This window comes from Poecile atricapillus, chromosome 20 (genome assembly GCF_030490865.1).
Source record: "Poecile atricapillus isolate bPoeAtr1 chromosome 20, bPoeAtr1.hap1, whole genome shotgun sequence".
Classification (NCBI taxonomy): Eukaryota; Metazoa; Chordata; class Aves; order Passeriformes; family Paridae; genus Poecile; species Poecile atricapillus.
This window is the reverse complement of record NC_081268.1, coordinates 1,422,139-1,441,884: the sequence shown is the minus strand read 5'-3', so window position 1 is coordinate 1,441,884 and position 19,746 is coordinate 1,422,139. Positions and strand designations below refer to the sequence as shown.

Here is a 19,746-nt window from a genome sequence, read left to right as displayed (position 1 = left end):
ATGAACAAGAATCTAAAAATCAAACCTGGGGTGACTATGTGTTCTATTCAATGCATCTTAGAAGTCTTGATTGGAACAGCTGAGCTTGGTCTCACTCCCTACATCCAGGACAGCTGGATTTGAGGACAAATTCTCTAAGTAGCTGGAGTTAGGAGCAGTCCTACAAAGGTGGACACTGGGTTGGGACTGGGTTATTGCAGGCCTGCTTTGAAGTAAGTACCAGACTTAAAATTTTGGTGAAAATAAATTTAACTCATGTGATCCAAGAACTTTATTGATGCAGCAGGCACTTCACTTTACATTAACCCAACCCCAGAGTCCAACAGTCCTTTGCTCACACGTTCAAAGCCACCGTTCTAACAGCCCTTCTCCCACCCTCAGCTGCAGGATCTCAGCCCGGACACAGCTACCTCGGGACTAAGCAGGACACACAGGAGCTTGTTTCACCACACCTGGCTAAAGCAGCATCTGCAATACCTGTTCACTTACAGTAATAGCAGGCAGGAGTGTGCCTTCTCTCTGCCTGTTAAGGGAGCAGGAGAATGTCTTGACTCCTATAGGTGATAGTCGGAATATGCAGGAATACCTTTACTCTTCCCCCACCTTTAAGGTTAAAAGCATTCCCAGAGGAGGTTACTGTAGGATTTCAGTAGATTGCAATCTCTAAAAAAGATGGACCAGTGTAATTTCAGCTCACTCCTTCTTCTGAGTCCAAACCTGACCGCCACCTCTGTCCAAGTTAACAGTCTTTACACAGTCTTTCTTGCTGTGAGAACTCTTACTATGGAGCCCAGGCCTCCTACTGCCAGTGCCTGTGGGAAAGGAAAGAGGTTACAGAGTCACCACGTCTCTCACGGAACAAACACTGAAGAATTTAGCCACACAAGGGACTATGGCTCTTCTCCAAGACTAGAAACTGTCATTCTCCACAATCTAACCATCTTTTGGATCTCGAGGGCTTCAGTGTTGCACATCACTGACAGCAGAATGTCTCACCTCCCATATCCCTGAGGAGGAGGAAGTGCTCACTTCAGTTTCATTTGTGTCCCTCAATGTGAACAGTGTTTCCTTCTGAAGTCTAGAAGATGGAGGTGATTATGAAAAAATAAGTATTTAAGCTGACTGCTGAAAATGGGGCGTTTACTTTGCAGCCACAATCCAATAGAACACAGGGGTATCAGAGCAGTGTGAGACACAGTGCTGGGGAACATGACAATGCAAAGCACCCACCTGGAGCAGGACTTGCAGGTTCTTTAGACAGGTAAATGTTCCTGAGCTACCAGACCTGCCACAGGCCTTTTGCAGAGAACAGACTGGTACTACCACTGAGCTGACTCCGCTCTGAGCAAGCCACACATCGTACCAGTACTGCCACAAAGCAGAACACCAGGCTTTAAACCCTGCCCAGCCTACTCAGACCTGCCTTTCTCCTTTCACAGCACAGAGGACCAGATGCCTTTCATGTCCCTACATGCTCTGAGTACCAGTCAGAGTGGTGGTGTGTCACCTCCCACGCTGGGAGCACCACCCACGCTTACCTGAAAGCACCTCAGTAGAAACAACAGGAAAAAAAGAAAAAAATGAGCAGAAACGTGTTCTTTGCTGTCCTGAGAAATTCTTTCCTCCCTTGTCAAGGCTTGGCAAAGCTGGTGACAGCAGCCAATAGCTGGAGCCATGCTACATCAGCTTTATGTACCACAGGAAAAGCTTTGCACCTTGGGAAAAATGACACCAGCATTCACAGCAGCTGCCCTGCACAAGGAGCTGCAGCCTTCCCAGGGATCAGTTTTCCTAGGAGCACTGACAGCCAGGGCTTCAGCTGAAACCCTTGCAGTGGGGGAAGATTTCACTTGGATTCCTGCCTGGGGGCAGTGGCACCCAGCAGCTGCTTCAGGAATGTGCCTCAACCCATCCCAGAGAGAGAAGAAGGTTCCACAGTGAGCTGCTGAACACATCCCACATTCTCTATTTCACAACTGACATTCTATAGAAGCACAAGAGGCCCCTGCTGGTCCCCAATGGAATCTCTGGAGACCTCAAAATCCTCTCCTGGGCAAACCGAACAGGTTTGCTAAACCCTGTGACTCAGCTGATGAAAACTGCCAGACCTGAGCCAGCCTGAGCCCCCTCAGCTCGGCCACAGAGGAAGCTGCAGCTGCCCCATCCCTCCAGTCCCATCTCCACTGCCTCTTCCCCCTGCTGGAGCCCCTGCACACATTGGGTGCCACAGGCAGGGAGAACTCCCTGCCATAAGTTTCCTCTCCCCATGGCAAAGGGTAAGGTTTGAAATACAGGCAAAGGCTTTATGAATGCAGGCTCAGAGAGACCAAAGATAAAAGGAAACACCGAGCTCCTCAGGGATGAGGCCCTGCCATCACTTGCTTCTCTTCAGGGGCTCTCCTGAAGCCACTGACCAGGACCCTGCGAGTGTGGCTGAGCCAAGAGTGCCCCCAACACGTACCTTTTCATGCCACTGAAGTAATATTGCACTGCTGTTTTCTGTCGGCTTTTCAAATCCTTTATAAATGTACTTCATTAACAAATCAACACCGTTTCTGTCTAAGGAATTCACCGCTTGTTCTATTTCACTGCTTTTAAAAGAGGTGAGGACTTTAAGCATCGTTCCCTGGGCCTGCTCCTGGGAAGGCAAAGCAAAGAGAGGAATGTGAGAACGAGAACAGCTGGGAACGATCCCAAGGCTCGTGTTTGGCAAAAGATGGCCACGTTCCAGGCTGGGTTATTTCTGTAAGCGAGGTGAGCAGTTCTGGGGTTCAAGGAGGAAAGGGTAAGCACAGGGGGAAGCAGAAGCTCATTAACCGCAGCCGTGCTGCTCCAGTCTGCGGGGTGCCGCTGTCACTTCCCAGCCCAGCAGGGCCCTGCCCGCCCCCGTTACCTTCATGGCCTGGTTCCTGCTGTTGCCCGGGGAGCTGCGGATGGCGGTGTGGAAGGCCCGGAGCGCCTCGCCTGTGCGGCGGCGGGTCAAGGACTCAAACCGCGGCCTGGGCTGCGCGGGGCCCCGCGGGGGAAGCGCACGGCGCCTCACGGGCCCCGAGCCCGCTCCCCGGGACTCCCCCGGCCCCCCCGGCCCAAAGGATATTGCCTGAGCAGCGCTTCCACCTCGGGGCTCGCATCGGGTTCGGCCGCCGCCGCCTCCTCGGGCTCCTCCACGAAGCGGTTCTCGTCGTACTGGTCGATGTCGAGGCGGCGGAAGCGGGACGAGAGCGTGCTCCGCGCCATCCCCGCCGCCAGCAGCGCCCGCCGCCGGCCCCGGCGGAACCGGAACCGGAACCAGCGCGGCCGCGCGCCCCGCCCCGCCCCGCCCCGCCCCGCGCGGGGTCACGCGCACTCGGGCTCAGTAAAAACACAACGGAGCCTGGAAAAAATCCGAACAATGACTTTAATGTACAAATCCCGTCGCTGCAGCAGGTTCGCGGGTTTAATCGGGATCCCGAGGAAAACGGAACAAACAGGGAATGGGGAAGAGCCCTTGGACCGCTTTATTGGGATCCACGTAACACTCGGAAAAGGCTGGCTCGGTCCTGCGCCGTGACCGCAGCACGGGCAGCCCCGGCCCCGCCGCACACCGGGCACTGACTTTGCTGCTGAAATTTCTTAAAACTTACCAAAAACAAAAAGCTGAACAAGAGACGGGCCCGAGCGGCTCCCGGAGCGTGGTGGTTAAAGGAATCGGTTCATCTAACCAGGACTAAGCGAGAACTACATGCAGTAGTACAAATCTCAAGGACATATTACAAATACTCTGAAATTAATCTAGGGGAGGGGGAGAAAAAAAACTTGCTACAGACACCATAATACACAATAAATTTAGATAATTTAAAAATAAAAAAGGCAAGAGGCAGCATTTCAGCAGCAAAGTGCTCAATAAAAAGTATATTGTAGAGGGGCAGGACAAGGAGAGGTGACAGCAGGCAGGCGAGGGCTCAGAGGAAGTACGGCGTGGTTGTCCTGGGAGGAATGACACGCTCTGAGTCTGGAACTGCGCGGAATAACTTTGGTTCTCTTGTATTTACATCTTTAAAGACCATGATGGACGCGATGTTCCCACAGCGGTAGCAGTAGTTGGGAGCTGACCATACCGTTACCAACTTCTCATCAAACATGAATTTGTATCCTTCGTGGACGAGCTGGTGTGCTCTGCAGATCAGCTTCAGGTTGTTGATGTGAACAAACTGCAAGGGAAGGGGGAAGTTCAGTGTGCCCTGAGCTGCCGCTGCACACACAACACACAGCGGGAGGGAGAACAGAACAGGGGCTTTGGAGACCTGAGCAGTGAGAAACCCCTGTGAAATACGCTGCCAACACTGAGCACTGAGGAACAGCATGAAATCCAGGCAGCAGGGCTGTCCCCAGGCTCAGCCCTTCCTGAACACGCTGTGCAAGCGCCACAATGCAGGGCAAGTGCAGCTGTTGTAATGTGGCCAGGTCAGAGCCTGGCAAGGCCAGTGTGTGGAGCCTTGAGGAGTCTGCTCAGTGCTGACACAACAAAATTAATTGAGGAATTGATTAAAAAATGGTATTTTTGTCCTAGGTCCTTAGGAAAGCATTCCACACAGAGCCCAGGGACACTAGTGAGTTTCACCACATCACACTTTCCAAAAGCAAGACGGCTATTAGTACATCTGGCAGTTATATTTGTTCTTTTAGGTTCAAGTGCCTCATTTATTTCAGCTGGCACAAGCAAAGCTTCCCCAGCACCATGAGTTACTGGCAGAGGCATGACAGGGGAGTTCAGTGTCTTGCAGAGTCCACTCAAACACCGCACGGAGCTGAGCCCCTTAGTTCCCCCATCCCCACACTTGGGTTGTGTGGCCCTGAGCAGCAGCGTTACCTCGTTGGTGACCTTGGCCCCAAAGAGCCAGCCCGCCCCGCGTGGGCTTATGGCCCACGTGTCCACGTCCTCCGGGTCCGACCACACCAGGTCGCAGAAGGCGCCTTTGTGAGGGATTTCCTGGTTACGTTCAATGGTCCGGATCTGGTCGAGGGTCTTGATGTCTGGGGAGAGGCCTCCGTGCACACACAGAATCTGTTCGTCTATTAACTGCAGGGAAACGACACGTGAACAGAACACTCAGCATTTGCCCGGCCCAGATGCTCCAGGGGAGCCTGCACAGCTCACCACCTCTGCAGCTCCCTTTAGACAATCTGCTGCCGTTAACGTGCTGTTTGCACTTACAGCTGCTATTGTGAGCATGTCGAAGACTTTGGTGCAGTATCTCCAGGCGTTCGCATTCCCGTATTTGGTTTGGCACTCGTCTGTTGGAGAGAATGGCTTTATTTGTCATGGATCATGGGAAAACAGGCAACACAGGCAGAGCAAACACTGACAGGAAAACCTGCACACTCAGGTGTGTCACACGAGCCCTGTGCTGGGCCCTGCTGCTGACCAGGACCAGCACCAGCAGCAGGAGGAACCCAGCACTTCATGCTCTGCCTCTGCCTGCGTAACTAAATGTGGCACCACAAGGCAAGCAGAAACCCCACGTGCCAAAGGAAAAGAGCAGCAAGTTCCGCCTTAAACACATTCCATTTCAGAAACACAATGACCATGTTAACAAACGACAGCGCTGGAGCCCATGTCCCACCCAGCCCATGGAGAGCTGCGGGAGCTGTGGCCTTGCCAGCGGCTTTGCCACGGCAGAGGTGCTGCACATGTGTGCCACGGGGCAGGACTCACCGTAGAACCCGTACACCTGGGTGATCTGCCTGCTCTCGTGGTTGCCTCGCAGCAGCGTGATACGGTCAGGCCACTTGGCTTTTAGTGCAAGGAGGTACGTGAACGTCTCGAGGCTGTAATACCCTCGGTCTACAAAGTCCCCCTGAAGGCAGAGATAGCCGTACATGGAGCAGGAGTCACACGAGAAAGCGCACAGTGACACATCCGCTCTCAGCTCCTCACTGTCACAAAGAAACCCAGCGCTGGAGGGCAGCCGGGATCCGCTCGGGCCCTCGGGAGCTCTGGGCACTGTCGGGTGTGGGCTGGGCACTCGCTCACCGCCGCCCTGACATGACCCCGCGCCCCCGGACCCCCGGGCAGGGCCGGACGCTGGGCTCTGCCTCACCCCGCGGGGCTCCCGGCAACGGAACCGGCGGGCAGGAGCCAACAGCGGCCCCGGCCCGGGGACCCGGGAGCCCCTCGGGATCTCACCTCGGAGCCCTGTCAAACCCAGCGGGGCCGGGCCGCGCCCGGCGCACGTACCATGAAGATGTAGTTGGTGTCGGGGACCTGCCCGCCGGTTCGGAACAGCTCGCACAGGTCATAGAACTACGGGGGGAGAGAGGCGTGAGGGGGCACCGGGCATCGGCACCGGCTCCTGCCCGGGGCTGCCCGGGAGTGGCCCGGCCCGACCTTACCTGCCCGTGGATGTCCCCGCAGACGGTGACGGGCGTAGAGACGGGCTGGACGTTGGATTCCTCCAGCAGCAGGTCACAGACATAGTCACAGAGGCGCTGCGGGAGGGAGCGGGACGGGCTCGGGGTCAGCGCCGGGACCACCGGCATCGCCCGCTCCGGCCCGCCCGGCAGCGCCCGACCCGCCCTAGCCCGCCCCGGCCGGTCCCGGCCCCGCCGCCGCCGCCGCACCTTGAGGTCGTTCTCGGGCAGGTACTTGCAGAGCCGCGCGATCTCCACGTACTTGTCCAGGTCCAGCGGCGCCATCTTGGCTCGGGCAGAGGCGGGCCCCCCGCCACTTCCGGGCGGCGGAGCGCGCCGCCGGCGCGGGCGGAAGCGCGGGGCACTTCCGGCGGCTCTTCCGGCCGGCCGGCCCCGGCAGCGGCCCCGCCGCCATGGCCCCGCAGGCGCTGCCGCTGCTGCAGCCGGGGCGACGGCCGCGCCCGGGACAGTGGTGAGCGGGGCGGGGGCACCGGCGGGCACAACGGCGAGCGGGGCGGGCGTGATGGGTGGATGGCGATGAGCGGGGAGGGGGGACCAGCGGGACCCCGGGCCCGGCCCAGGCCCGCTGAGCGCCGCCCTCGCCCCGCAGGTACCGGCTGAGCCCGCGCGGGGAGCGGCCCCGCGGCCGCGTGGGACTCGGCTGCCTCCTCCTGCCCGGCCGCGTTCTGCTGCTGGGCGGTGCTGACCCCGCCGGGGCCTTCGCGGACGCGCATTTCGTGGAGCTGGGTGAGGGCCGGGCCGGGGCGGGGCTGGAACCGGGACCGCCACCGGGACCGGGTCCGATCGCCTGCCCCCGTCCGCAGCCCCGCTCCGCTGGGTCCCCGCCGGCTGGCGCGGACTGAGGCCGCGCTACGAGCACGCCACGTTCCTGCCCGCCACCGGCCCCCCGCGCCTCTGGGTGTTCGGCGGGGCCCACCCCGCGGGGAACCGCGGCTGCGTTCAGGTGCTGGACCCCGGTGAGTGCCCCGCATCCGTGTCCGCAGCGGGGCTGGGCTTCGGGGCTGCAGGACGGCGTGACTTCTCTTCCCGTGTTGGTTGTTCGGTTAATCAAATGTCTTAACTAGAAATAGGAACGTGGGAGAGCCCTGCAGTGCGGGGCGTGCAGCCACAGCCTCGGACATTCCACACGTCCTCGGCGGCCATCGGGGCCCGCCTGTTCGTGTTCGGGGGTGGAGACAAGGGAGCAGAGCCGGTTAAAGACCAGCGGCTTCACGTGTTCGACACAGGTACCTCAGTGGACCATTCGTCCCTTGGGATGGGAGCTTTGCCCTTGGGGTTTAGTCAAGAGGGCTGGAAGTGTTGAGCTGTTTGGACATGAGCCCCACGGGATGGGTGGCTGTTGTTCCCTTGACAGGCCCTTATGTTCGTGTGGTCAGTGGGAATTCAGACCCAGTGGCTTGGGTGGGAAGCCTTGGCAGGGCTCTGGGGTTGCTGGTCTGTAGAATTTCCAGAATTTTCTTTCTAATGCACATGTACTCCCCATTTTTAGCCACCCTGACCTGGTCCCAGCCAGAGACTCAAGGTGATCCCCCTTCTCCTCGGCATGGACACGCCGTGGTTGCAGTTGGGACCAAGCTCTTCATCCATGGAGGTTTAGCTGGAGATGTTTTTTACAATGACCTGTTCTGCATCGATACAAGTAAGTGTGGGTGGAGGTACTGCAGGGCAGTACCTGTGTGCCGTGTGCTTTGATTTGGGGGGATGTTTTTTCTGAAACACTAGTTCTTAAGTGCTTAAAGTATTACCACTTTTGTTTAAATCAGCAAAACATGTGGGTTTTGTTTAATGCATAACCGTGGACCTGTTGTTTCCTTGCATTAGATGACATGAGATGGGTGAAGATCCCTGCCACTGGGGATATCCCTGGAGGACGGGCATCCCATTCCTCGGCAGTGTTCCAGGACCACTTGTACATTTTTGGTGGCATAGGTCCAGATGGGACACTGGATACTACGTACAAGTATCACACAGGTAGGGAGGCTGCTCTCAGGGGTGCCAGGGTAGGTGCCAGGCAGCTGGGGAACGCGTTACCTGCTCACATGCTGGGCTTCCCCGTGGAGTTACACCACTGCAGGACTGAGTAGTCAAAACTGTTTTAATTAATGGTGTCAGTGTCTGGTGTGTAATGTTTAAAGCTGTGACTATCTTTGCACTGCAGGAAGGCAGCAGTGGACGCTCCTGCAGTTTGAATCTCCCCTGCCCAGTGGGAGGCTGGACCACACCATGTGTGTCATTCCCTGGCAGGCTGGGGCACACGGGGACACAGGAGACAGCCCAGCTGGGACAGAGCCACCTCTGGCAGCAGGTGACAGAGCTGAGCCCCTCCAGCAGGGTGAGGGCTGTGCTGAAGATACCTCTGTCCATCTGTTGTTTGTGTTTGGGGGGATGGACACACAGGGGCAGATACACAGGGACTGCCTGGTCACCCTCATCCAGTAGTGTCCCCACAGCACCAGCCTCCTCCCATGGGGTTAATTCTGTCCCTTAAACACATCATTAGCCTTGGGCAGCTGGTATGGTGCTGACAGCCCTGAGGGACAGGGGCTCTGCCTGAACATGGTCCTGCTGCAGCCCCAGCCCAGGGAACATGGCAAAAGCCAAGGTGTTTGAAAGCACTGCTGGAGCTGGCACACAGACAAGGTCATTCTGGACTTAACTAATCCCATGGAGTGGATAAGGATCAGTTAAATAAAGAGACCAAATTTCAATTAGGCTTCTTTTTTTGTAAGAACCTTTATTAGGTGTAAACTACTTTTCAGTCTTCAGAAAACCAGTCTGTTTCAAATGAGATTTTATTAAAGCTCTGAAGTTTTAATACTGCAGGAAAACAATTAAGCCAAGCTCCTCCCTCACTGCTGGGCACCACCACTACTGCAGGCAAGGGGTTCCAATGGATAAACCTCCCTCTCCCAGCTCAATAAAAGCTGTCCCTTCAGCAGTTACTCAGGCTTGATTCCCCCCTTCCTTATCAGGATCTGCTGTAGAAGTACAGTGAGGTCCAAGTCCACCCACTCCCTTCAGAAGTCGAGTTCCAGCTCATCCCAAGGCAACTGAGGCCCAACTCCTGCTTTTCAACCTCCCACTTTCCATGAGCTCATTAAAGGTGACCTTGAAGGCGTGAGCTGCACTCCATCCTTCTTTAGGGTTCGGCCAGATCCTGGCTGGAGCTGGATAATGGAAATCACAGAACTAGAACAGAGTCCAGTGTAAATAACAAATTTATTGTGGTCACTCCAGGTAGAAAAGCTCTACGCCAAGTTCACATGACCAAGTTGTTAAATAACGTTTCACTGCCAATACTTCTAAACCCACATTTACACTCCCCACCCCAACCCCTCCCCAGACATCGAGCAACTGCTAACGAAAAGCAGGATACAGCCACGTCGGGCTAGCGGTTCCAGCTCCACTCACGAGTGAAGATTCAAAGTTACATTCCAAATTAAGAGTTCAATATTTTAAACAAGTGTTCCTGAGTCCAATATATACACACACCACATTCAGAGACGCCAGTATCTACAACTCGTCCTTCTCTGCTGCCTCCTCCTCGCCGGGTGGGGGGCCGGCGCTGCCGTACAGCTTGCTAACGATGGGCTGAACCACCTCCTCCAGCTCCTTCTTCTGTGCTTTGAAATCTTCTATGTCCCCGTCCTGATGGCTTTCCAGCCACTCGATCTTTTCCTCCACTGCTTTCTCTATTGTTTCCTTGTCCTCAGAGGACAGCTTGCCACCCAGCTTCTCCTTGTCCCCAATCTGATTCTTCAGAGAATAGGCGTAACTTTCCAGCTCATTCCGGGCATCGATGCGTTCCTTCAGCTTCTTGTCTTCCTCTGCAAACTTCTCGGCGTCATTCACCATCCTCTCGATCTCCTCTGGAGTCAGCCGGTTCTGATCGTTTGTGATGGTGATCTTGTTCTTGTTGCCGGTGCCCTTGTCCTCGGCCGTGACACGGAGGATCCCATTCACATCTATTTCAAAGGTGACCTCGATCTGGGGGACACCACGAGGGGCAGGAGGGATTCCTGTGAGGTCGAAGGTGCCCAGGAGATGGTTGTCCTTGGTGAGGGGACGCTCACCTGCAAGAAACAATGAGACAGGGTTACTTTCCCAGCTGTGGATTGCACTTTGTGAAACTGTGAGTGACACAGTTCCACGAACAAAGTACCTACAGCCTTTGTGACAATCAGGAACAAGAATGAAAATCCAACAGCCAATTCCAGTTGTTGCATGGGTCACCACAGCTGATACCCACCTTCATAGACCTTGATGGTAACAGTTGGCTGGTTGTCAGAAGCTGTGGAGAAGATCTGAGACTTCTTTGTGGGAACAACGGTGTTTCTTGGGATCAGCTTGGTCATGACACCTCCAACAGTCTCAATGCCAAGAGTCAGGGGACAGACATCGAGCAACACCAAGTCACCTGGAACAGATCAAAGGCAAGACTGTGACACAGCTTCAGCACAAAGCACAACACTGCAGACAGGATCCCTCAGGGGCACAGAACTCCAAGGACTGGAAAAGACCCAAGTTTGTCTGCATTTGCTTGTCAATGCCCAACCATCCACCACTGGAGTCAGCTCTCGAGGTGGCAGTGAAGTTGTCATTACCTGTATCCTGGTCCCCAGAGAGAACCCCAGCCTGGACAGCCGCCCCATAGGCCACAGCCTCATCTGGGTTAATGCCACGAGAAGGCTCCTTCCCATTGAAGAACTCTTTAACAAGCTGCTGGATTTTGGGGATGCGAGTTGATCCACCAACCAGGACAATCTCATCAATATCAGACTTCTTCAGGTCAGAATCTTCCAGAACTTTCTGAACAGGCTTCATAGTGGAACGGAACAGGTCCTGCAGAGACAAAACCCCAAGGATTGTGAGACTGTATTCCCAGCACACCCCACTGTGCAGCCCTGGAGGTACAAAGTACAACCACTATGGAGCAGAGATGCCAAACTGAGGCACAGCCTCAGAAAGGCACAGCTCCCTGGCAGCCAACAGCTGATTGCTTACACAGAGTTATTTATATTCCAAAGTGCAATGTCACAGCATCAGATGCTGCACATTCCCAAGACCCAATCCAGAGCTAAGGCTGTGTAACTTTACCTTTCTAAACTTACCATGTTCAGCTCCTCAAACTTGGCTCGAGTGAGTGTCTCTGAAAAATCTTCTCCTTCAAAGAAGGACTCTATTTCAATCCTGGCCTGGTGTTGAGATGACAAAGCTCGCTTGGCCTTCTCCACCTCCCGCCTCAGCTTCTGCACAGCTCTGTTATCCTTCCTAACATCTTTGCCAGTTTTCTTCTTGTAGAGCTTGATGAAGTGCTCCATAACACGCTGGTCAAAGTCTTCTCCACCCAGGTGAGTGTCTCCATTAGTAGCCACAACTTCAAAGACTCCGTTGTCAATTGTAAGGAGGGACACATCAAAAGTCCCACCGCCCAGGTCGAATACAAGGATGTTCTTCTCTCCCTCTCTCTTGTCCAGTCCATAAGCAATGGCAGCAGCTGTTCTGTACAGGAAATGGGCTGTCAGAGCTGGGGGTGCCAGCCCACAGCTCCCCTGGGGCAGGACAGGGTGAGGTACTCACGGCTCGTTGATGATCCGCATCACGTTGAGCCCCGCGATAGTCCCGGCGTCCTTGGTGGCCTGGCGCTGGGCATCGTTGAAGTAGGCTGGCACCGTGACAACAGCGTGGGTCACCTGAGCGGGGAGGGAGGGACAGCTTTGTTACAGCAATGACAGAAAAAACAGTCTGTACATAGTACCAGCCACTTGGAGCAGTGCTGGGAACAAGCAGCCCACCTTTAGAGGTGAAGGCCCAGCACCACCTTAGCCCATTGAACAGGGCTGCTAAAAGGGCCCGCAGCACTCAATGTGGTTTGAGATGGCAAGGTTAGCCCTGACTCAGCCTACCCTTCCCTCGTTTCCTAAAGCTGCTAATCCAGGTGTCTTCTGTGCACTTACTTTCTTCCCCAAGTAAGCCTCTGCTGTTTCCTTCATCTTTGTCAAGACCATGGCAGAAATTTCTTCAGGAGCAAATGTTTTTGTCTGTCCACCTCCCACATCAACCTGAATATGGGGCTTGGCTTTCTTCTCAACCACCTGAGGAAAACAACAGATGCTGTTACATTCAACTATTCCAGCTTGTTCCTGTGGTTCTTCCTGAACATCAAGCAAAACCTCTATGACAGGCATAACTTGAGTGCTGCTAACATCAGGAACTGTTGTTTACACACCAATCCTCCTGGGGAGGCACTGTGAGCAGATGCCTCTTCTGGCCAGAACTGTAGGTCCTCCCCTCCAGCCCCCCCACTGCTGCACTCGGGGCCCACCTTGAAGGGCAGGTACTTGATGTCCTGCTGCACGGAGGGGTCGTTCCAGGTGCGGCCAATGAGCCGCTTGGCATCAAACACGGTGTTCTCCGGGTTGGATGTGAGCTGGTTCTTGGCAGCATCCCCGATCAGGCGCTCCCCCTCGGGGGTGAAGGCCACATAGGACGGTGTGATGCGGTTCCCCTGGTCATTGGCGATGATTTCCACGCGCCCGTTCTTGAAGACGCCCACGCTGGGATTGGGGGGGAGCGGAACGGTCAGGCGGGGCCGCGGCCTGCACACATCCCCTCCCCCCCCGCCTCCCCTTCTGCTCCTCCCTGCGCCCTCCCGGGCCTGCAGCCACTTCCCTGCACCTCCCGTGGGCCCACAGGCCCTGCCTCCCCTGAAGGGCTCCAAGCACTGTCCGCCAGCCCGGCCGGCCCCCCGTGCCCTGTCCCCACGCACCAGGAGTAGGTGGTGCCCAGGTCGATGCCCACCACCGTGCCCACGTCCTCCTTCTTCTCCTCATCGTCGGCCCAGACGGCGCCCAGCGCCAGCAGCGTCAGCAGCAGAAGCCTCATACCGACCGCTCACCTGCGCCCACCTACCGAGAGGCCGCCGGTTACACAACGGAGGCGCCACGTGCGTGGCAGCCCCCCCTCAGCCCTCCCCGCGCCGCAGCCACCCTTACCGTGCCCATCCCCCGCCGTGCGGAATCACCCTCCGTCCCCACCCCATCTTTCCATGTCTTCAACCGCCATCCCCCCGCCCTCACCGGCCCATCCCCGCGCGGCCCTCACCGCGCCCGGCTCTCACCGCACAGAAGCGCCGCGCCCCGATCGCCGCTGAGCCGCCAGGCCGCGCCGCCCGCCCTTTTATACCTTCCGTTACCCCTTCGTGGAGTCTCTTCATTGGCTGCCGCACCCTCGCTGGAGCCTCTCCATTGGCCGGCTGCTACCAAGCTGGCCTCCCGCGATTGGCGAGCACCGCGCGACCGCTCCGCCGTGCCCGGCGCACCCCCCTCGCGCCGCCCCATTGGTTCCACCCGCCGGCCGCGGCCACAGAGAAGTGTGAGCCAAGCGGAGCGTTCCCATTGGCTGGGCGGGACCACGGCCGCGGGGTTCGGGGGGGGGGGGAACTTCTGGAAGTTTCCATGGTTACCGGCCCGGGGGGAATAACCCACCGGTGTGGGGGGGGAGGCGCCGCTGCTCCCGGGGGTACGGGCGGTACCGGGGGTACCGGGACACTGCCGGGAGGGAGTGCGGGACGGTTAACCAGGAGCTGGGCCGGTATCATGGCCAGGCCATGCGGGGTCTCGGGGCAGAGCAGTCCCACCCCCGTCGGGCATGAGGTGACACGCGTGTGCCCAGCGCCCCGAGGCGACACCGGGCCCCGTCCCCGGGCAGCCGCTGTCCGTCCCGCCGGTGCCAGCAGGTCACCAGGCCCCGCCGTGTCGCGACACCAAGCCCCGCACGCACAAGCCGGGGCCGGGCGGAGCCGGGGCTGACTGCGGAGCGAAGCGCCGAGAGCGGCCCCGGCTCCGCCCGGTCCCCGGCCCTCGCCCCGCTCCGCCTCGCCCCGCTCCCCGCTCCCCGTGCCGGCCCCGGGACTACAAGTCCCAGGAGCGCCGTCGCCGCCTGCGCAGTGCCGCGCCCGCCCGGGCCGCAGCGGGAGCCGCCGGGGCGCTGGCCGGGTAGGGACACGCTCGTATCCCGCGACAGCGTTCGGCTTCCTCCCCCTGAGGAGGAGGAGGGAGCGGTGGGAGGAGGAGGAAGGCCCGGGGCCTGACCAAACCCTTTGGTTTTTGCAGGGAAGCGAGAGGGAAGGCGGGCAGCCGAGGAGAGACGGAGCTGAGGAGGGTATGTCGGGTGGGTTTATCGCGATAGAGCGCCCGGGAGGCGGGGGGAGCGGTGCGGGGGCGGCAGCAGAAGTTGTTGGTGGGGTTTGCTCGGGGCTTCGTCTGTGCCCTTCTCCTCCTGGCCGGCCCTGCCCGCCCGGTGGCCCCGGGACCGGCGGTCCCTTTGCGGGGGCATTTGGAGAATTGGATCCCTTGGCAGCGGGGCCCTCGCGGCTCCGAGAGCCGCTCGCTGCCGCGTCTCCTTCGTGGCTTTTGTGTTGTGCAGGTTTAAAACTGGAAACTTGACGAGAGTGGTGACTTCCCTTTTCGGTTACTCACGGACCCCTAACGCTGGAGAACTCGATCCAGGCAGGATCAGGCTTTTTTTTTTCTTGCAAAGTCATGATACCGCGCTCCTGAGAGCTGTTGGGATGGAGCTCTCGGAGCGAGCATGTGACACTACACTTAGCGATAGGTAAAGTGCTATTTTGGTGGACGATGCAGTTGACTCACAAGTAGAAGCTGCAGTTTGAAGAGGATGGAGGGGAAATGGCACTGGCAGTATGTGAAATCTGAAACACTCTGTAAAAGCAGCAGGACGGTGGCTTCAGGAAACAATTTTCAACTGCTGCAGCTGAGGAGGGTTCCAAAATATTTAAGATGCTCAACACACGGATTTTGATGTGGTATTTGTTAGATCATGGAGAATATATTCTCCTCAGTAGCAGCTGCCTTTCCTGGTGGATGGGAAGGGAGCTGCTCTCAGAACAGGCTGGGAACAGGTTGGTTTTGTCAGTTTGAGCGGCTTCAAGTTCTGCACTTGTTCTGACTAAAAGTTTATTAGTGTGACCCTCACCTAAAGGGAGCTTCACTTTCTAGCATCACAAGCAACTGGAATAAGTTTTAACCTGGTTATGCGTTTTTGTGGCTTTTATGCAACATAGCACTGCCGTAATAGATAATATAGTAGCCAGCTGATGCTGTGCTTTACTGATGATGGGGCACAAGAAGTGAGGTTCTCCTTGCACATGGATGGACAGTGTGTCCAGGGCTAGCTGAGAGCAGCCTCTGGGCAGAAGCAAGCATGAGGGATGAGTTTCTTATTAACGCCAATTAGACAGTGGACCTGCATTTTGTGTGATGCATGCATGTTTGAGCTGGTGGGTGTTGTAACGTGAGGGTTCAGCAGTGAGTCCTAGGTCATGGTGAACCATCCTACTGAAAAAGGGCTCTTTTAGCTCAGCCGTGGGAGACAGGCAGTTAAAGAAATAAAGTTTGTGAGATGCTACTATAAATACTAATGAGGAAAGAGGTACTTCATCAGGGCTGAATTAGCTTGGAATTCAGGTTTACTTAGGAGTTATTTTTCAGCAGGAGGGAGTGATTTTGCCTTGCCCTGCCCTGCCTGCGTTAGATGTGCCCAAACTTGCTCTGGAAGTCGAGCCTTGCGTAGCGAGGCTCAGGAGGAGCAAGTAACCCTGAGCAGGAAACACGGGAGGAGGAAGAAGGATCTGGTGTTCCAGCAGTATTTACTACTTTACTTAATCTCTTTTCTGTCAACTGAATCACAGAAGTACTCAACAGAGATGTGGCTCATTCCTGCGTGTCACAGGACAAACCCACGAACATTGTAAGGTGGAATTCAGCACCTGGAGATTCAATGTTGTGTTTTCCAGGACTTTTAAGAGTAGAAAGCAGTTGATGTCCTGTGCTCATCAAAGGCTAGACTGCCTTGGGTTTTGAACAAATGTGTGCTGCCAGCAGGGCAACGCACCTTGGATGCTGTCAGGTCACGCAGTCTTTGCTGTTGATATGTGGAACATCATGAAGGGAAATTGTTTGAGTTGTTGTGCTAAGCTGCTCTTACTGTGTCACAGTTACTTGTAGGCTCCCGGGGAGTCTTGAAGTAACTGTCAGAAATGGAAATGTTTTCATATCAACATGAAATTCCAGGATTGAAAAGTAATCTGCACATAGCACAATCTTAAATATCTGTTGTTCCTTCAGCCACAGCAGGCTGTTTGATATCTAAATATACTAAAGTGACTCCTTTATAAACTGTGTACAGATATCTGCTCTTTCAGATGTGGTGTGTGGTAGTCATAAACCAGGTTGCAGGATAATTACAGACACCTTTTTGTTTATGAGCAGCTGATAAGGTAATCTGGCAAACGAGGACTCGGCAGAGGCTCTGCTCCGGAGCTGTTCCGTGGCGTGTCACTAAATGTTGGCTGTGGCCAAGTGCTGCTGAAGCTTTGGCCCAGATGCTCTGGAGTGAACCTTGTGGAGCCTGGTCAGAGGATGCAGCTGCTTCTCTTTCTACTGTTGTAAGGGGAAGAGGTTTTGGGGAGGAGCAGTGTGTGTCAGGTAGGTGTGTTAGTGGTTCAATAGTTTCTTCTTTTAGGACAAGCTGTGTTGGTAATACCAGTGTCTGAAGAGAGGGAATGTGCATCTTGCCCAACTGGGATTTTTGGGTTTTCTTCACTGAGCCTTGCTGAAGTACATTGTGTGTTGAACTGCTGCTTTACATCTCTGGTGTTCTCAGGTGTCTGCCAGAGACCTCAGGTGAAGACAGAGTTGTTTGTGCTCTTGCTTGCTGTACGTTTGTGGCTTCAGAATAATTAATTTAAAAAGTGGTAGAAGGCAGTGATGAGGTGTTCCACAAATCTGGATCTCAGCAACAATCCTTGCAGTCAAGCCACTTTGACTTTTATGAAGGTTACCAAGCTGGGGAAGCTGCTGATCCCATGTTCTTGTACATAGGGTGAAAGCTGCTGTCATGCAGTTGTCTTCCTGTGGATTGACAGGAAAATCCTGTGGATTTTCACAGTTCTTGGCAAAGCAGTGGTACACAGTAACCTGCTGTGGCTTAGTTCTGAATCAATTCTCCTCTCACTTTCGTTATTTCTGGTGCTCTGCAGCAGAGGCAGATAAGACACACATGTGGGTAGTGGCCAACTGATGGGATGTTATCAGGTAGTCACAGGACCAGTATATTTAGCAGCACAGATGCAGCTAAGGGTGCTCTTTGGAGCCTTGTTTTGGGCCTGGAGTTCAGAGAGGCAATTAGTTTAAAAGGAAAAGTCAGAATGCATGGCAGTTGGCAACAGCTTCTAGAGGCTTCTGTGTCTGTGGCAGGGCTGAGATGCTCTTCACAAAGAGGTGCCCGAGTTGTTCCTCTGTTGGGTGTTCACCTCACTTTCCAAGTAGGGCTGAGGTTTCTGCTGTCAGTTTTTTTCAAGTGTCATCGCAAATGGTACAGTGCAGGAGTCTGACCTCTTTTTGCTGTACAGGTGGATTAATGCATGTGTAACAGGGCTCTGGATGGTGTCAGAGTCTTGTTTGCTTCCTGAGTATTAACTTTGTATATTGATTTTGTATATTTCTTCTTTTTTCATTGTCCATAGCTCTAGGAAAGGTTACCAGCAATGTAACTGCTGTTTTGATGATCATACCTTACCACAAAAAGTCTCTTGTTTCCAGGACACCTTTGTCTCTTTTGCTGATGGGGCTTTTGGAGCTCGCTCTGACCTGTGGGCAGAGGAGGAAGGAGCAGAGCATCTTCCTCAGAGGCTTCTTACGGAGCTTTGCCCATCCCTGATGCTGGAAACGTCTTCTCTAATCAAAAAAGCTAGAAAAAGATTCTGAATGAAACCGAGAGAAATTGCTTGTGTAAATGTATGAAACACCTCAGGAGCTGTTTAATCAGCTTGTCTGCTCTTAAATGGGTTTATAACCAGTGACACAAAAATAGACACTTGTTTTACAATTTGGCTAAACAAAGGCATAGGTCTGTAGCAGAGGCAACAGGCTGCTAATAAGGGTACTCCATGTGGGTCTCCCCTTCCTTCCCAAACTTGCTTAGAAGCAGGAGATCCAGTTGGACTGACTTTCTGTCCAGAAAAGTGGAGACTGTGGGTTGACACCTCAAAGTGGAAAATGCACAGCCCTACAGTGGGTTCTGAAAGGCAGAAGGCAGCTTTGCAGGTCTTGTTTGTAGGTGTTTTTATGGATTCAACTTCCTTTTCCTGGCTGATAGCAGTAGCTCACAGCCTAAAAAGTGGTTACTACTGTGTTTGCAGGCAATAGTAAGTTTACTGCTAGGTTTTTTTTGCAAGCTCTTAAATCCTGAGACCAAAAATAAATTTGTTGCAAGAAGTTGTTATTTATTTCACAAAGAACTTTGGCAGTAGCAGCAATGTTTATTCTTGTAATCATTTCTCTGAGACTGTCCTAGTTAAAAACATCTGAATTAGCACATCCTTCAAGTTTCTGTCGTAATCTCATTTTTGGATGCATCAGCTGCAGCGTCTGGTTAGGGTTGCTGAATTTGGTTTGGGGTCTTTTTGAGTTTGAGGTTTTTTTTGAGAGTTTTATACCCAGTTTTCTGTGTTTATTAGGAATGGCTGTTAAACTATGAAGTGTAATAAAATTGCAATTTTTTAATGTATTGTGACAGCTTCTCTGTTCGTGTCTGCCTGGCTTCTGGTTGTGAGGTTAAAACTGTATATGGAAGGACTTAATTACACAAGGAGCAGTGATGGTTGTCAGTGCACCTGGTTGTCAGGCTGCAAAAACCCAACAAATGGGAAACCTGTGCCTAATTAGACAGCTAATCTGTATTCTTCAGTGAGGATCACCTCCTGCTCTGCTGAACAGTGAAACACAGATCTTTCAACCACTAGCAGGGGAGAGCACTGGGTCAGCACGTGGTATTCTAGCACATTATTTGGAGTTTCCCAAGCATGGTCTAAATAGGTTTGCGAAGCAAGGCTTGTCCAGTGTCACTGCAGGCTGTGAGAAGTAAGATTTTATTTTGACTGTAGTATTGCTTTGAAGGGCTCCTCACTAGAGCCCTCTGACATCTCCATTACTGATACGTGACAGGTATATTATGATCTGTTACAGATCATATCTGCATCAAACCCTTGTCCTTCCCAAATTAGCTAGTGTGGCTGTTAGTTCTAATGGGGAAGACATCAATTACATGATCTGCATGATTGTACCCCTTTCTTTGTCGTTATTAATGATGCACTTGATGAGGGTTTTCCCTTGCAAAATTTAATTTTTAGATGGATTTGCTCCTGGAATGTATCTTGTCTGGTGCAGTACTCTGCTGAGATGTTTTGTAGTTGTGAAGTTAAAACTGATATTACCTTCATACAGAGCAGTAGTTTGTGGAGCTGTTGTGCTA

At 54.2% G+C, this 19,746-nt stretch overlaps 5 protein-coding genes across 10 annotated transcripts in view; 2 read left to right on the top strand and 3 right to left on the bottom strand.

The window, feature by feature from the left end:
- Window positions 1–253: 253 nt before the first annotated feature.
- ARPC5L (actin related protein 2/3 complex subunit 5 like) lies at window positions 254–3,304 on the bottom strand. The gene is made up of 4 exons (XM_058853345.1): window positions 3,098–3,304; window positions 2,894–2,966; window positions 2,462–2,638; window positions 254–812 (listed from the first exon to the last, which is right to left on the bottom strand). The coding sequence occupies exons 1-4, from the start codon at window positions 3,235–3,237 to the stop codon at window positions 750–752; spliced, it is 453 nt and encodes a 150-aa protein (XP_058709328.1). The 5' UTR covers window positions 3,238–3,304; the 3' UTR covers window positions 254–749.
- A 74-nt stretch (window positions 3,305–3,378) lies between these two features.
- On the bottom strand, window positions 3,379–6,732 carry PPP6C (protein phosphatase 6 catalytic subunit). Of its 2 annotated transcripts, XM_058853335.1 has the most exons (7): window positions 6,601–6,732; window positions 6,373–6,468; window positions 6,218–6,283; window positions 5,696–5,837; window positions 5,195–5,274; window positions 4,850–5,059; window positions 3,379–4,190 (listed from the first exon to the last, which is right to left on the bottom strand). In XM_058853335.1, the coding sequence occupies exons 1-7, from the start codon at window positions 6,673–6,675 to the stop codon at window positions 3,942–3,944; spliced, it is 918 nt and encodes a 305-aa protein (XP_058709318.1). In that variant the 5' UTR covers window positions 6,676–6,732; the 3' UTR covers window positions 3,379–3,941. The 2 variants fall into 2 exon arrangements, with proteins under 2 accessions (XP_058709318.1, XP_058709317.1); XM_058853334.1 differs by having other exon boundaries at window positions 6,373–6,675.
- On the top strand, window positions 6,684–9,119 carry RABEPK (Rab9 effector protein with kelch motifs). The gene is made up of 7 exons (XM_058853333.1): window positions 6,684–6,862; window positions 7,001–7,137; window positions 7,215–7,367; window positions 7,476–7,637; window positions 7,901–8,050; window positions 8,233–8,382; window positions 8,570–9,119. Exons 1-7 carry the CDS (start codon window positions 6,804–6,806, stop codon window positions 8,848–8,850), a joined length of 1,092 nt encoding a protein of 363 aa, XP_058709316.1. The 5' UTR covers window positions 6,684–6,803; the 3' UTR covers window positions 8,851–9,119.
- A 492-nt stretch (window positions 9,120–9,611) lies between these two features.
- On the bottom strand, window positions 9,612–13,685 carry HSPA5 (heat shock protein family A (Hsp70) member 5). 2 transcript variants are annotated; one of them, XM_058853313.1, is made up of 9 exons: window positions 13,532–13,685; window positions 13,181–13,319; window positions 12,737–12,968; window positions 12,369–12,506; window positions 11,992–12,104; window positions 11,523–11,913; window positions 11,016–11,253; window positions 10,661–10,828; window positions 9,612–10,484 (listed from the first exon to the last, which is right to left on the bottom strand). In XM_058853313.1, the coding sequence occupies exons 2-9, from the start codon at window positions 13,294–13,296 to the stop codon at window positions 9,925–9,927; spliced, it is 1,956 nt and encodes a 651-aa protein (XP_058709296.1). In that variant the 5' UTR covers window positions 13,297–13,319; window positions 13,532–13,685; the 3' UTR covers window positions 9,612–9,924. The 2 variants fall into 2 exon arrangements, with proteins under 2 accessions (XP_058709296.1, XP_058709297.1); XM_058853314.1 differs by having other exon boundaries at window positions 13,516–13,534.
- A 153-nt stretch (window positions 13,686–13,838) lies between these two features.
- GAPVD1 (GTPase activating protein and VPS9 domains 1) overlaps window positions 13,839–19,746 on the top strand; it is a 29,902-nt gene continuing 23,994 nt past the window's right edge. The window contains exons 1-2 of one of the 4 annotated variants that reach the window (XM_058853305.1): window positions 13,839–13,932; window positions 14,526–14,574. The gene's annotated coding sequence lies outside the window, so the exon portion shown is untranslated. The other 3 variants (XM_058853304.1, XM_058853308.1, XM_058853306.1) reach the window with 3 other exon arrangements.